Source organism: Meleagris gallopavo, chromosome 1 (genome assembly GCF_000146605.3).
Source record: "Meleagris gallopavo isolate NT-WF06-2002-E0010 breed Aviagen turkey brand Nicholas breeding stock chromosome 1, Turkey_5.1, whole genome shotgun sequence".
NCBI classification, from domain to species: domain Eukaryota; kingdom Metazoa; phylum Chordata; class Aves; order Galliformes; family Phasianidae; genus Meleagris; species Meleagris gallopavo.
In genome coordinates, this window is record NC_015011.2 from 40,220,430 (window position 1) to 40,235,558 (window position 15,129).

General features: G+C 32.9%; 1 protein-coding gene across 1 annotated transcript in view; it reads left to right on the forward strand.

Moving 5' to 3' along the window:
- LRRIQ1 (leucine rich repeats and IQ motif containing 1) overlaps positions 1-12,272 on the forward strand; it is a 99,117-nt gene extending 86,845 nt beyond the window's left edge. The window contains 1 exon segment of the mRNA XM_010708783.3: positions 11,509-12,272. Within this exon segment, the coding sequence (XP_010707085.3) occupies positions 11,509-11,648 (140 nt within the window). The 3' untranslated portion in view covers positions 11,649-12,272.
- The last annotated feature ends 2,857 nt before the right edge of the window (positions 12,273-15,129 follow it).

The following is a 15,129-nucleotide window of genomic DNA, read 5'->3' on the forward strand; positions in this document are numbered from 1 at the left end:
CTCCTTCCTCCTTTTCTTTCCTCCTTTCCTCCTTTCCTCCTTTCTTTCCTCCTTTCTTCATTTCTTTCCAAAATGGAAAATACTGCTTCACTATAACACCAATCATAATCAAGCCACAGATTTCTTTCATGTCAATTACCAACTGTGCTGTAATGTATGCATCTTACAGAACTTACTGTAGATCAGTGACAGAGAATCACTTTATTTTTTAATCAATCTTCAACATTGTACAAATTACCAGAAGAATCTGAATTTGAAAGTAAAAGAAAAAATTGTAAAATGCTAGCATTTTCAAATTCATGTTTTATTTTGTATAACGCAGCAGGAGAAAATTTCTAATGTGAAATACTATGTTTTGTCATTTGTGTACAATGTGACATTTCAAAATAAATAAAACTTCAAAGCCCCAAAAATTTATGTTATAGAAAATATAAGCAGTATTAAATAACTGCAGCAAAATTATTGACATTTCTAAAACTATCTAAATAATGAAGTTCCTTGATAAGTTATGTCATAGTATAAATTATATTGCTTTATAAATTGGATATAATTGCCAATTTTTTTATTATTATTATCTTTTTTTTATTATTTAAGCTGACTTTTCATTTTAAAGGAAAATTAAAAGAAAATTCAAGAAAAACATGTAAAATTTTTTCTGTCTATTTTTTTGAAAATAATTTGGATTAAAGATCTATTTATATTGTATTAATGCACCAAGGGTAAAAAATAACAGAGTACAATTTGTCTGTGCTTATTTCCTAGATTTACATTCCTAAAATTAGATTTGATTTAAATTAGCATCCTAAGCTCGATTAAGTGCAACCATTGAGAAAAAATAAAATTCTTTGTCTGCCTGCCATATTGGAAAAGTTCTAATTGCATCCTGAATTTTCCTGTTTCTCTACATTGATTGCTGGTGAAGAACCACATTTAAATTAGATGAGATTCCTCACTACTATAATCCTGAATTTAGTGGCTGAGCTGCAAATATCAGTGGTAAAATTATCATAATATTCATATGTTCAGAATAGAATGTTCGCTTATCTGGAATAATTGAGTTAAGTATTATCTGCTACATTCATATTAATGTGTAACTGCTGTCTAGATTGCAACCTACACTATATTTCCATCTAGAAAAAAAAGTAAGAATCAACACAGAACTGCCACATAGAACTTAGGAGCTTTGGTAAAGAAAAAAAATGCCATTCCTTTTGAAAAGAAGAGACTGGTAGAGGAGCAGGGAAAAGCAATCCAACTGGCAGAGCCAAAAGTGTGAGAGGGAAAGAAACAGTTTACTGCATCTGATAATATAGGTATATTTTCACAAAAAACACAGATGCTTTAGCATGTTCATTCTCGTTCCTATATTCATTCTCCTTTCCATAGTCAAAGAACTAAGGAAAAAAGAGCCCAGGTCTTAATTCTTTCTATATATGTTTCTGCATGTATATCTACATAATTTTTTTCATCATGGATTTGAGGAAACTAAACAGTGATGATACATTACATTGAAATGCATACTATTTATTAAACCAGACAATGCTTTTATCTTTATACAATTCATCTGCCGTGAATAAACTTTTATTATATTAGTTCAATTTGCAAAAGACTGTTGCTCTTCAGTAATTTACAATTAATTATTAGCTCTGTAGTAACCTTCATCTGAAAACACTAGATGTTTGCATATCTTTTTTATATGAGAAACATATTCATTATAACATATTTTCTTGTGTATTCTCATTCATCTTAATTTGTCATTCTGAAATATTTAATTAAGAAGCCTGGAAAGTATTCTAGTAATTTATTAAATGTATTCCTATTCAACTAGCACTGAATTAGTATTGCCAAAGAGATTTTAAAAAATCCTGTGTCCATGGAGGTGCTTCCGTTTGAATTAATTGTTAAATCAAGTCTTCATACAGTTTTCTTTTTCAGAAGAATTTGATCTCAGTGATCTGGCAAGTCATAATCAATAAAATGGTCCTAAATTTATCTTACAACAACCATAATGCTTGTTGGTATTCAGAGTTCTTTTTAATTATTGATAGGAAGTCTTCAGAAGTAGGTGCCATATGGCAGAGAGATGTTCGTGTCTATCAGAGATGTTAGGGATATTATGTATGTTTCATAAATATAATTTAATTAATATAAATTAATTCAGTAACTGCATCAATAAATTTTTCAGATCCTTCAGGTTCTAAAGGGAGGTCTAAAAATGCAGAAGTTATTTTTACTTACATTTACTCAAATAAAAAAAGTACCTAAAATATGTGCAGTACTGAAAAAAATGCATTTTATGTAGCACAACATGACTGATCATATTTTTATAAAGATACAACATGCAATACTTGCATGTTTTAATTTGGAGTTTCTGGAAAACTACTGAACTTCAACATACTTTTTGAAGACTTCTTTGGGGGTGAGTTCACATCATTTCTGAAGTTAGATCTGGAAAGGAATTTTAACGTTGTTACATCAAAAATTAATAGGTATTTCCAAAAGACATGGATGGAATAAATTAATTCTAAACTACCTTTATTCTGTTCTGTTATTATTGTTTTGATAACTAGCTAGATAGTAATTTTTATACTAATAAACAGTTTTTAAGTGGGTTTTGACAATCATCAGTTCTATCAGCCTATTCTATGTCGATGCAACCAATGTTGCACATTTAGTCTCCCGTATATCTGCATTGTCCACCACATTGTCCATATTATTTTCTTTACTCTAAAATGGTCTTAATTTTCTTTTCCATCTTGTCTTGTGAGATTCAATCTTTTGACTGGAATTTACAGAATAACAGAATACAGGATTTGTAAGCGGAATGTGATAGGGGCTTCTAGTTGTTATTTAAAATACTACCTGGTATTCTTAATTCTTCTCTTCCCTGAATTTTAGTCTTTCTGATTTCAGTAAAACAATGTTTTTCAGGAAACAAAGCCAGAAAGAGAAGAAACAAAATTTGAAGCCCAATTTTGTCACCCCTTGCTCTAAAGATGGCCTTTAAATATGGCATCCACTGCAAAACATTCATCATTTCTCAGATAAATTCTAACTCTACCACTTTCTTAATCTGTGAAATTAAATTAATGAAATTTATTAATAATGTTCTTACAGACTTTCAACTCAATGGAAAACAAAAACTGACAAACTCCTGCAGTATTTTTTATTTGGCATTCCTTTTTACATATTCCACTTCTTATTCTTCCTTTTGAAAGAACCTCGCCCTTATTTTTTTATTGCCTTCCTTTCTTTTGATGAACCAGAATCCCTGAGAAAGTGTTCACCTTTATCGTAGGCTGTGCATGATGCAGCTTTACTTCTTAAAAAAATTCTGCTTTTCTACTCCTTTCCTATTAGTATTGTCTGTATATCCAACATGTCATTTTTAAGTTTTCTTTTCATTCCTTTATTCAAGAAGGTTGTCAGATGTCTTTTTTTTCTTTTTTTCTTTTTTTTTTTGTTCTTAGTCTCCATTGCAAATTAGAAGTTTGTCATAGAAGTTACAGAAACTAAGGAACATTTTGGAATCATGGGATCAAATATAGAGATACTTATTTAGCAGTCCTTTCAATTTTTTTGCCATTTACCTACTTAGTAGAATTCCTTAAAGATAACAGTGAAGTTTTTGCTTTCTTCTTAGAAATACATAGAAATGCTGTAAACATATGAAGATATTTATAGTACTTATTACTTTTCCACAGTAAAATTCTGCACTCAGTCTACCAAAACCACAACTATATTAGGAATAAAGCCATCTCTACTGTAAGCTACATCTGGCAGTATGATCACATGAATGTTAGGACATGCATTTTGTCCAGTACAAGATGATGAGACAATTCAATATTCTGAATATTTTTTTGCTCAGACAATGAATAAATAAAATAGATGAAAAAGAGTTGCACTGTTCTGAAGTAGTTAAAATTTACTCGGTTTTGTTGCTTATTGTTTTGAACATAGCTTCAGTATAATGGAAATTAAAAAAGAGAGAAAATCCATGTAGTGACACTGACAGCCATATAGTTTAGATACTCACTTGAAATCTTGGAACTATTAGACCTACTGCAAGGATTTCTGCCATGTAAGAGTAAATAGCAGCAGTTTTAGGTTCTCTTTGATGTGAAAGATTTGTCATATAGCTTCAAAAATATTTCTCAAATCAGTGCACAGGAAGACGTACAATTCTATAGGGTTGTTGCAGTGTATGGCAGCATTTTTTTCCCCAATGCAATCTTTATTTTCTTTCCTTATTCTCTTTTTCATTGCTAACTTTACCTTTACTTTCTAACCCTTCTTTCAAATATGAACAGTTCTTATTTCTGCCTTGTTCTACCATAAGCTTTCTCTCCAATCCATTCTTAGGCTTTCTTTTCCATCATTGAGTTAAGTCTGTTTCTGCAGATCCTTGTCTGATTATTTGTTTTCCCTTGTCTCTAGTCCCTATAGTACCTAGCTTGCCAATATTCCTAAGATTCAGTATTTCCTAGTTTAAATTTTCTCCAAGTTTATTTGGCGTGTCTTAATGTACTATTTAGGCATTAAATAGCAGACTCTTAATCTACTTATTCTCTACATCGTTTATTATCACTACCTATATATATCCACTACTCTTGATAATTTAAGGGAGTTAGGGCCAATCTGGTGCCTCTAGTGCCTTCTTTATTCTTTCTTAATCCGCCCTTGCCAGTTCACAGTGCCTTATTTCCCATAGTTTATCTCTTCTCTCAATGTCAGTCTGTTTCTTCTGCCAGCTATGTCAGGGTATTGTTTCAGTGCACTTCCAGCCTTAATTTCATTTCTCTCTCAGATTTTAACCCCAAATCTCTGCTCATTCTTCCAGTTTTCTTCCTATAAAAGCTTCTTATCCTCATCTTCGCAGTTACTGTAGCTAGAATCTGAAAGTATATAATGGAGAGTATATAACAAGCAGGCTGTTTAGTTCCCTGACCTAGCATGACTTTCAACACTATTTTTAGGAATAGTCTTGATTAGCTCCATGTAACATCACAGTAAAGCCTGTTTCCTTGTTGACCGATGTTTTAGGGAATCTAGCCAAAAAAAATTCAAGAACATTGCCTCCAATCACGTAGAAAATTTAATTTGTATATACTTGATCAAATTTGGGCAGATTCTAAAAGCACAGATCTGCTAGTTGGCAGATTTCAAGTCATTTCTACAAAGGACAACATAAATATCTCACATGTTTTTTTCTTAGAAGTGACCAGTCTTTCAGAAAACTTCAGCCAAAGGCAGTTACTCAATCTGCAATTTTTGTCCTAAATTATCAAACTCTGGAAATAGGTAAGGAACTGGAGTAGAAAGGAGATACTATATATCTATATATCTATAGCCAGTGGTGCTAAAAGTCCTCTTTATGTGAAGGCCGCTCTGAAACTAGTGCCTCCTATTTTATTATCTTGGCCCATGACCTCAGAGGCAGATGTTGGTGGATAGCAGTGAAGGTTGAATCTTCGTCAAAATTCCACTACATTTTGATGCTGTGTGACAGATGACAGCAGCAGGGCGGTCTGTCAAAATGGCATCTGACATGGAAATGCTTATGAAGCAAAGGTATGTCATTGAAATCAAAGGTGTGTCATTGAAATGCTCCTGGTAGAAGAAATGGCACCCACTGATGTTCATCAATAATTGCTGAATGTTTATGGAGACCAAATAGTGGATCTGAGTGCAATGGGGTGTTGGTTTTCGTTTCAGCAGTGCTAACAGCAACATTGGGTCACCTCCAGTGGTGCAGATTGTTGTGAGTCCAGCATATAGGCTCTTGTTCATTGCTGACAAAGATGCATAGCTGTTTTATTTGAAAAATAGCATTTTATAGCTATGAATTTGCTCTATCAAGTAGTGTTAGTGAGCTCTGTATCTGTTGTGATTTCCATGGAAATAAGCAGGAGGCATTACTTCTGGAGAAAACTGTGTAGTTAGGATTATGTTGTATTTTGCAGGAACATGTTTGGGTTATTATAGTTTTTGTGTTATTTTGTTTTCATGTGTAGAAAATGATTAATAAATATTGTAACTTATGTCAGTATTTTTGTAATTTCTGTAGGAATTCCTTTATGTGTGTGAGTTTCACGTTAAGAGTTTAGATTATTCAAGTATGTAATTTCCAGTATGATCTGATCAGAATAGCATCAAGGTATGATTTAACAAAAAACTGTTTAAATGCATTGTTTCTATAAAATATTTAGATTAGTCTCCTACAAACTTGAAGTCAGAGACACCTAGAAACAAAATTAATACGTTTCTCTTCACCTCTCCCCTTCCCCCCAAACCCTCATCCAAAAAAGATTACATTTTATGTTCAAATCTCCACAGGGAAGGGCCATGCATCTTTACATATTACGTGGGATTTCATGTAAGATGCTCTTGAGTCTTCTCGATATTATTAAAATATAAGTCTGAAATATAAATACATTATGTAAATTTAAAATGCAATAAATACGTTCTTCTTTTTGTTTTAAGGTTAATAAGTCATCTAAAGAAAATAAATAAAAGGGGGAACTAATATTTTGTGATCTGACTTCAATATGCCCATAAATAACAATATTAAAAAAGCAACTTATCTGAGATTTTAGCATTCACCTTTTTCATAGACCTGCTGAACCTAACTTCTTTCCAGAGCTCAAATTGATGTAAATGCTTTGCTGCTAAAGATTCGTTCTGGTCACTTTCATTAAGATGTTGAATTTTTCTTCCATGCATTCTTATGCTGTATTTGCTCTTAAGTAATACAATATGGTAAGGACTTTGAAATTATCTCTCCAGACACACAATGTTAGGTGGGTCGATAAATACCCTATGACGTCTACTATGCATCATAAAATTTCTATCATAACCTGTTTAACTAAGCTTTTCTTCTTGAACACCGAGAATTTTATTCAAAGCATTTTACATATTGCATTACTTATCAAAACAGAGGATATGTAAACCTTGACATTTGTTAAAAGACCCAGGCTTTAACCAAAAAAGACCAGAACAAATCAATAGCAGAAAACAGATTAAACAACAGAAAAGTGACTGCTTAGAAATAGAAGCATGTTAACCAAGCCCATGACAAGCTTTCAGCACGTAGTCAAAGGAAATGGTTATTTGATATATACAGGCATCTGAATGTATCTCAGAATATACTGGAGACTCCTACGGTTGAAAGTTACAATTAATTGAAAGTATAGTACATTACTGTTACAGCCTCAATCTCCTGAAGCCTACTTTGGCATAAGAGAAATTAAATTGCTTTTTTTGGCTATGATTTTGTTCCCATATGAGGGGGTATTAGAATAACTATATATCATGTTGAATTACACTTAATACACTTTATCTGGTCCTATTTAACTCTAGTAACCCTATATGTTAAGTATTGTTGCCATTGTTGTTATCATATCATTATATTGATAATAATTATTATTACTATGGATGTCAGAAGTACTGATATTTTACAGACTAAAACCGATATATTACTTCTAGTTTCTATTTAGTAAAGATATTTATGGGCTTGAAAGGATGTGCAACTTTCTGTTGCCTTTTATTTAGTCCTGTTACAAATACACTCGTGGAAGATAACATGGCAAAAAATATTATTGTCATGATTGAAATTATTCATAAATCAGAAACCTGGATGTGCATACCTGTGCACACTCGAAAGCTATGCCTTATAGATTTCTATATAGAAAAATCAAACTGTACATTTTGTTTTTCCAATCAAAAATTTCTGATAATATTCATCTTATTCATTCATTAATGCTAATATCTGAAATGCTTGTTTGCAAGACACACATTGTCTCAAGGGAAAAACGGAAGTATTGTAAATATAACTTTTCTGTAAAAACTGTGAATCTGTATTGCTATTAGTAACTCTACAGGACAAAGTTAAAAGCTTTCTGGGGAAAAAAATAAGAACTGGGATGTAAAGTAAAACTTTCAAATAGAGCACATTCTGAAAAAGCATGTAAAGTATCTCACTATTTTTAGATATTTTAATAATGCCTGAATATCTGACCTTGCAGCATTTTAGACATATGTGCGGTACAACAAAATGTTTTCATTTGCAGTTGTTTTTTAGTGAATCCTTTCTTTATTCTTCCATACATTGAACCAAGCACCTTCCCCATTTTTTGTTATTTTCTCACCTTTTCTTAAATTAAAAAAAAAATCTCATAAATCAATAAAATTGAAAAACTTCCCCTGAGCAGGTGTAAATACATTTATCTCCAAGGAGATAAATAAAAGAAGCCCAAGAAGTATAAATAAATACAACAAATATAAATACATTAAAAAATATAATAAAATTTCAGTTATCTATTAATTTTAGTATGATTTTTAAAAATATGTTAAAAAAAGAAAACAAAGCTATACTTGTGAGAATCATTTGTAGATGTAATCTCTTAATTCAAAATGTTGTCATTATCTCTTACCTTCATTCCCTCAATCTAGACAAAGTTCTAACCTTCTGATGTGAACCGGTCTTTATCAAATATTTCTGAAGGAAAAAATTGCCTGCTTTAAATTAGAAGACCTTTTGTCAACATTGACAATAATTGAGCTAAGTTAATTTTAATTTACACAGGGTGTTTTTATATCTCACAGGACTCTACCTAGGTGTTTGCTTTAAACTTGCATACGGGTGTTGCCCTAAGGTTTGCCACAAAAGTGTTCCTGCCTGAATTCTTGATGAAACTGCAAAGGACATGAATTAAAAATAAGCATGTAACCTTAGGGGATCAATCATTTTAGTCCTATATTTGCGGTGCATTCCATTTGTATATTTTCAGTGTTCTTTCTTCCATTAAACTCTATGAGAAGAAAATGCAATAAAATTCTTTCTCATAGTTGACTAATACCTTCAACATAAATGAACTTTCTTTACCTACAACTTTCAATCATAATTAATATCTAAGCCACTAGCAATTCTGTGAATATAATGTCTGAAAATTAATTATAACATGAATAGGAGTAAGCAAATTTCGTTATGCTTCTATATCAGTCTCACGCATATCTCTGAGAATTCTTCTGTAGGATACTGTTTGTTCGTTCCCCATGCCAGTTCTGTTTTTCATCACTCCAGTTAGACCAATAACTAGAACAGCGATGCTGATATTAATCTCTTAATCTCTTAATATTATTAAGCTCATATCACAAATACATTCTCAGAAGAGAAGCATGGTTATATCCACTTCAAAGATGGGAAGGTGGAACACAGAAAGGGAGTGAATGAGGGAACTGGGGCTGTTTAGTCTGTAGAAAAGGATGCTGAAGGGAGACTTGTTTTCTATAACTACCTGAAAGGAGCTTGCAATGAGGAAGATGTTAGTCTCTTTTCTCAGATGACAAATGATAGAATGCAAGGCATTGGCCTCACATTACACCAGGGGAGGCTTAGATCAAATCTCAGGAAGAATGTCTTCTCAGAAGGGGTGGTTGGGCACTGAAACAGACTTCCTGTGATTGAGTTCCACTCTCCAGGTAGATGTGGTGCCTATGGAAATAATTTAGCAGTAGACTTGTATTGTTAGGTGAATGGATGAACTTGATGATCTAAAAGGTCTTTTACTAACCTAAATGATTCCATAGTTCTATAATTTGCAAGGTGTGTACTTTTCCATCCTATTTTCAAGGAATATTTTCATTTTAAATTTGTTGATTGTTCCCTATAATTATCTTATTTTATTTGTCTGAATGTTCTAAGAATCATGTAAAGGATGGAAAGGATACAGAGTAGTCTGTGCTTTGATAAACACTGTCTGGATCACTACTGTAGGTAACATGTAAAGCAGACATTAGGAAATCTAACCGGCACTTCAGGCTGCATAAAGGAAAAGAGAGCCATGATGACCAGACTTCGAGATATCCTGTGGTTTGTTAAACCTGGATTCAAGGAAGCAGAGAGTATTTGAGATTTTGAAAAAATACCTTCAGGCTGAGAAGTTATCCTGCCCTATTACTGAGACCACAAGGTCAACAAATTCTGAACTGTGATTCTCACATAGAAAGTTTTGTCAGATTATATGCCCTCAAAATTAATAAAATGTTACATATACTTACAAAATATTTTACAACAATACCCTCTAAGCAATGTATCAATCAGTTGCAATTAAAAATTAAAAAAAATAATAATTTGTAAACTATTGACCCTGTAGTTTAGACAAGCATAATTCATGCTATGACAGATGCAGCTGTTTTCATGCCACAATAGAAGCATATATTACTAACTCATAAGGACTTTTTAGAAGTATCTTGTAGCAAACTACAGCAAGTCTGTAGGGATTTTTTAATGGAATAATAATATACTTTTGGTAGTAATGGTAAGGCTATATATCACTTCCAAAGAATATTAAGTGGAAAGCCAAGACATCTACGTTTACAGGTTTCTGAAGTCCATCATGAAAATAATACTTAGCAGCATAGTTAGGTTCATAAACAAGTGAGGCTGTTAGTCCAGAAATAATCCAGGTTAGACAAGCAGAATGTGGTCAACTTCCTGTTTTGCTGCATTGGACTCTATCACTCTTAAACTAATTTTCAAATTTATTATTGTTGGGTTTTTTCTGACATTTCTGTTTATTCAATTTTCAGAATTAAATAATAAAAATATTTCTTTAATCAAAATACATAAGTAACTCATATGTCTAATTTATCTTTATTATTGATACAATCTTAAAGATGAGTGCATAGGAGAGTCAATCTTTATCATTTTTTTCAGTCTAAACATATAATAGATACTTCATTTTCATTTTCCTTTTTTTCTTTTTTTTTTTTTTTTTGTTAGGCTTTTTTTTGGGGAGAGACACTGAACAAAGCTTATATTGTGCAATCTTTTTGTTGTTTGAAAACTTTTCCAACTACAGAAAAAAATCTTTAAGAAAGAGGCGAGGCACAATATTTTTAATAGTATTATTTTTTCTTCAAGTTTCATTGAGCAGTTAATTTACTAATTCGAAGGAAGATCTCAGCTTTCAATTAAAGTATTATGGTTCGTAGTCAAAATAATTAATAGAATGTATACTGCTTGATTAAACAGCTTCTTTGTTTTTCAATAAAAGCCTTTCTGCACTAGAGATATCTGCTACTATTTGAGGTGTTAAATAAAAGGATCTAAAGATAAGGAAATGAGGAATACTGCAAAGGCATGACTCTAGCATTTAAATCCTTTTACAAATACTCTTATACTTGAATATATCTGAAGAAAAAAATGAATGTACTACATTTATAGAGAGAGTAAACAAGCCCACTAAAAATATGGTAATTTGTGTAGTAATTTTATTGTTTGCTTTCATAAGGTCTTTGAGTTTGCTTGTTTGTTTTTCAAAAACTACTGCCTTGTGAAAAATACCTGTATGACTTTTAATTCAGGAAAGAATACGTAATTATAAAAAGTGTGCTAACAAATTGGACATATCAATATATTTTATTATATTAAAAGCAACACGATACAGTGAAATTTATGTTTATTTGTTTGTTTGTTTTAATTTCATATATCTGTTTGTTCCTTAGAAAAGAATATATCTTCTCCAGAAAAATCAAATTTGGGTCCATCCTGTAGAGAACGGATATCATTTCGAGACCATCCATTACAGTTCAGTGGAGGATGGGGAACAGGCAAAAAGAGGCAAAAGGCTAAAAATATTAGCTGAATATTGGAGATTACTTAACTAAATGATTCAATCAAATTTTTAGTTCCAAAAACATGGGAAACTGTTTTCTTTTAAGACTGTGAATATATATACGTTTATCTTTTAGTTTATAAGCAGTTTCAGTTAACTGAATATGTCTTATTTTATTATATATGGTTACAGTGGTTTGGGTTTTTTTCTGGTCAAATTGTTTTGTAGCTGTCAGTAGATTATCTTAGTTTGTCTTTTCAATTGCTTGTATGTTTATGTGGTGTAGGGTATAGAATCAATTAGCTCAAGAAGAATTGTTGTTCAACGAATAAGTTGAGGCTTGCTTATAAAAACTGGTCAGGATGTGGAGATGTATCAATATTTCATGCTCATATGATGTATGCCATATATCAAAACTGTAAATTCTCATTTTCTCACAAATAAAGTACATGCTTATAAACTGTGTTTTAGACTGTAACATCCAATGTCATTCTTTAAAAAGTCTGTTTAAAATGTTTTTCCAAGGCAGCAAAAATTAGAATAGCATATTAGAAATGTGCAAATAGTGAGAATGTGTTTATCTTTTTTTTTTCTTTTATACAGCAATATGAGAAATCCTCTTGAGTTTCACCCTAACATATTGTAATAATATGATAAAGCAACCTATTAAAATTTCATAATTTAAAATATTTCAAACATTTTCCTAGATTATTAAATAAGTATGTAAATAAATAGGTACATTTACTAACCTCTTGTTCTGTGCTGGGCTAGTGTACCATTACATCTACAAGATGCTGTTAATCCAACTCTGTTTTTTCATGTAGCCAGATTCCTTCAGTGTAAAGGAATGTAAAAAAAATGGATATCTATAGAAAGAAACAAAATATATTATATTTAAACTATTCATACTACTGCATGGTAGAAACTCTGAAGTGGATATGTAACTCATTACTTCTCCTGAATTTTTTTCTCATTGACAAACTAGGCAGAAGAGGTTCTTTGGTTTCAGAGCCTAAAGTTATTTTAATGTTTTCCACTCTGGGGGTTGAAATTGCTAATTGGATCTAGAGGAGTCTGCTTTTGGATTTCCTCATCTGTTTTTCTCCAGTATTGTAAAGCCTCAATCCTTTACAGAGTGAGAGAGGTGGAGAGGGTAATGGGGCTTGAAAATTCAGTCAGCAAAGAAGATAAATTCATATATTGTATCTGTTTTTAAAATGTGCTTAAATTTCATATGGCATTATTTTGGGAGGTGCTTTTATATGCTAACATGCATATGTGACTGTGTATTGAAAGTAGTTATCTCCATTTTTGTGAATGCTCATATGGTTGGCAGGAAGTATTGATCTGTCTGGGGATAGGAAGGACCTATAGGGAGATCTAAGTAGGCTGGATCACTGGTCTGAGGCCAGTGGGATGAAGTTTAACATGACCAAGTGCCAAGTCCTGCATTTTGGCCACAACAACCCCAAGCAACGCTACAGGCTTGAGGAAAAGTGACTGGAAGACTGCATAAAGGAAATGGACCCAGGGGTATTGGTTGACACTTGGCTGAACATGAGCCAGCAGTGTGCCCAGGTGGCATTCTGGGTTGTATCAGAAGCAGTGTTGCCAGCAGGAAGAGGGAAGTGATCATCCCTTTGTACTCAGCGCTGGTGAGGCCGCACCTCAAGTACTGAATTGTGTTCAGTTTTGGGCCCCTCACTGCAAGAAAGGCATTGAGACCCTGGAGCGTGTTCAGAGAAGCTCAAACCTTATGAGGAGCAGCTGAAGAAGCTGAGATTGTTCAGTCTGGAGAAGAGGAGACTCAGGAGAGACTTTATCAGTCTCTACAACTATCTGAAGGGAGGTTGTGGTAAGGTGGGTATCAGCCTCTTCTCCCATGTAGCTAGCAATATGACTAGAGAGAGTGGCCTCAAGTTGTGCCAGGGGAGATTCAGATTGTGTGTTAGGAAAAATGCCTTCACTCAAGCAGTGGTCAAGTGCTGGAATAGCCTGCCCAGAGAGGTGATGGAGTCAGTGACTTTGTTGGTCAGTTTAGATGTTGTACTGAGGGACATGGTGTAGTGGGAAATATTGGTGATATGTGAATGGCTTGACTAGATGATCTTGGAAGTCTTTTCCAATCTGAGTGATTCTATGATTCTATGATTTTCACATTCAGTAATGGCTGATACAGTGGAGAACCTCTAGTTTGCAGTTAATATCTTTCAGTAACCTTGCTCATTCAGTTTGAGTCATAGACTCATAGAATATCTTGATCTGGACCATCAAGACCATTGAGTCCAACTCCTCATTCTACATGAGGCATTATAAGAATTAAACCTTATTTCTGAGAGCATTGTCCAAATGCTTCTTGAACTCTGGCAGTTTTGGTGCCCTGACAACTTCCCTGTTCCAGTAGCAAGTTCCTCATTTTCATTAATGAAGTTTTTCTTGATATTCAATCTAAAATTCCCATAATGCGTATTTAAGCCATTTCCTTGCATCCTATCACTGGTCATCTGAGACAAGAGATCAGCACTTTGCACTCCCCTTCATGATCAGGTCACCTCTCAATCTCCTCTGAGCTGAACAAATCATGAATCAGTGGCTCCTCATTAGTCATACCTTCTAATCTTTTGTTGCGCTCCATCTTAAAATACTATCAATGTGCTGTTTTTAATATCACTTTAATACTGAAAGGTCAGTGGGATATCAGTTTTGAAGGAAAGATTTCATTATTTTGAAATGTTTGTCATTTTATGCGCTAGTAGTTTAGAGTAACTGAATTGACAACTATAACATATGCTAACTGGAGATCAAAATGCAAAACCAAACAATTCGTAGTTCAGCATTCTTGTGGATTGTTCCATCTACTTATCTAGTCTGTGCATAATATACTGCATATTATTACAACTGTAAAAAGAAATTTTTAATTCACATTTCATAAATGTTAGGTACTACAATAAAAATCAGCTTTGTACAAGTCGTCATACCTGATCTCTTTTGCTTTCTGGGTGTTTCTGAGTGAGAAATCCCTCCACGCCTAAGCTGTTTTGTCAACAACTTTTAAGGCATTTTATTTTGGTTATTTATTATTATTATTATTGTTTTTTTTAATTATTGTTTTGTAAAGAAAAAGTAGTAGCTTTTTAACATAGACTTTACTAAATTACAAATTGTAGACAAGATTTGCTGACGTTGCTCATGCACATGAGGAATAATTTCAGTTTAAGCTGGCTGAAAAGTGTTTATTGTTCTCAGGACTAAGGTGAGGCACTTCTAAATCTGAGTGAATATCCGCTGCTCTTAGTCACACTTTACAGAATGAAAGGTCAGACATAACATGAATGCTATAGCTTGTGGCATATTTCTGACATGACTATTTCAGGCTCTATCCTGCACATCAGAGAGCTGTTTTATGCTTTCCTTTTGTCTTCGGGTTTTCTCTTCTGTCGCTTTCTCTCTCTCTCTCTCTCTCTCTTCTTTCTTTTTTTTTTTGTTTTTTGGTTGTTTTTGTTTTTTGGTT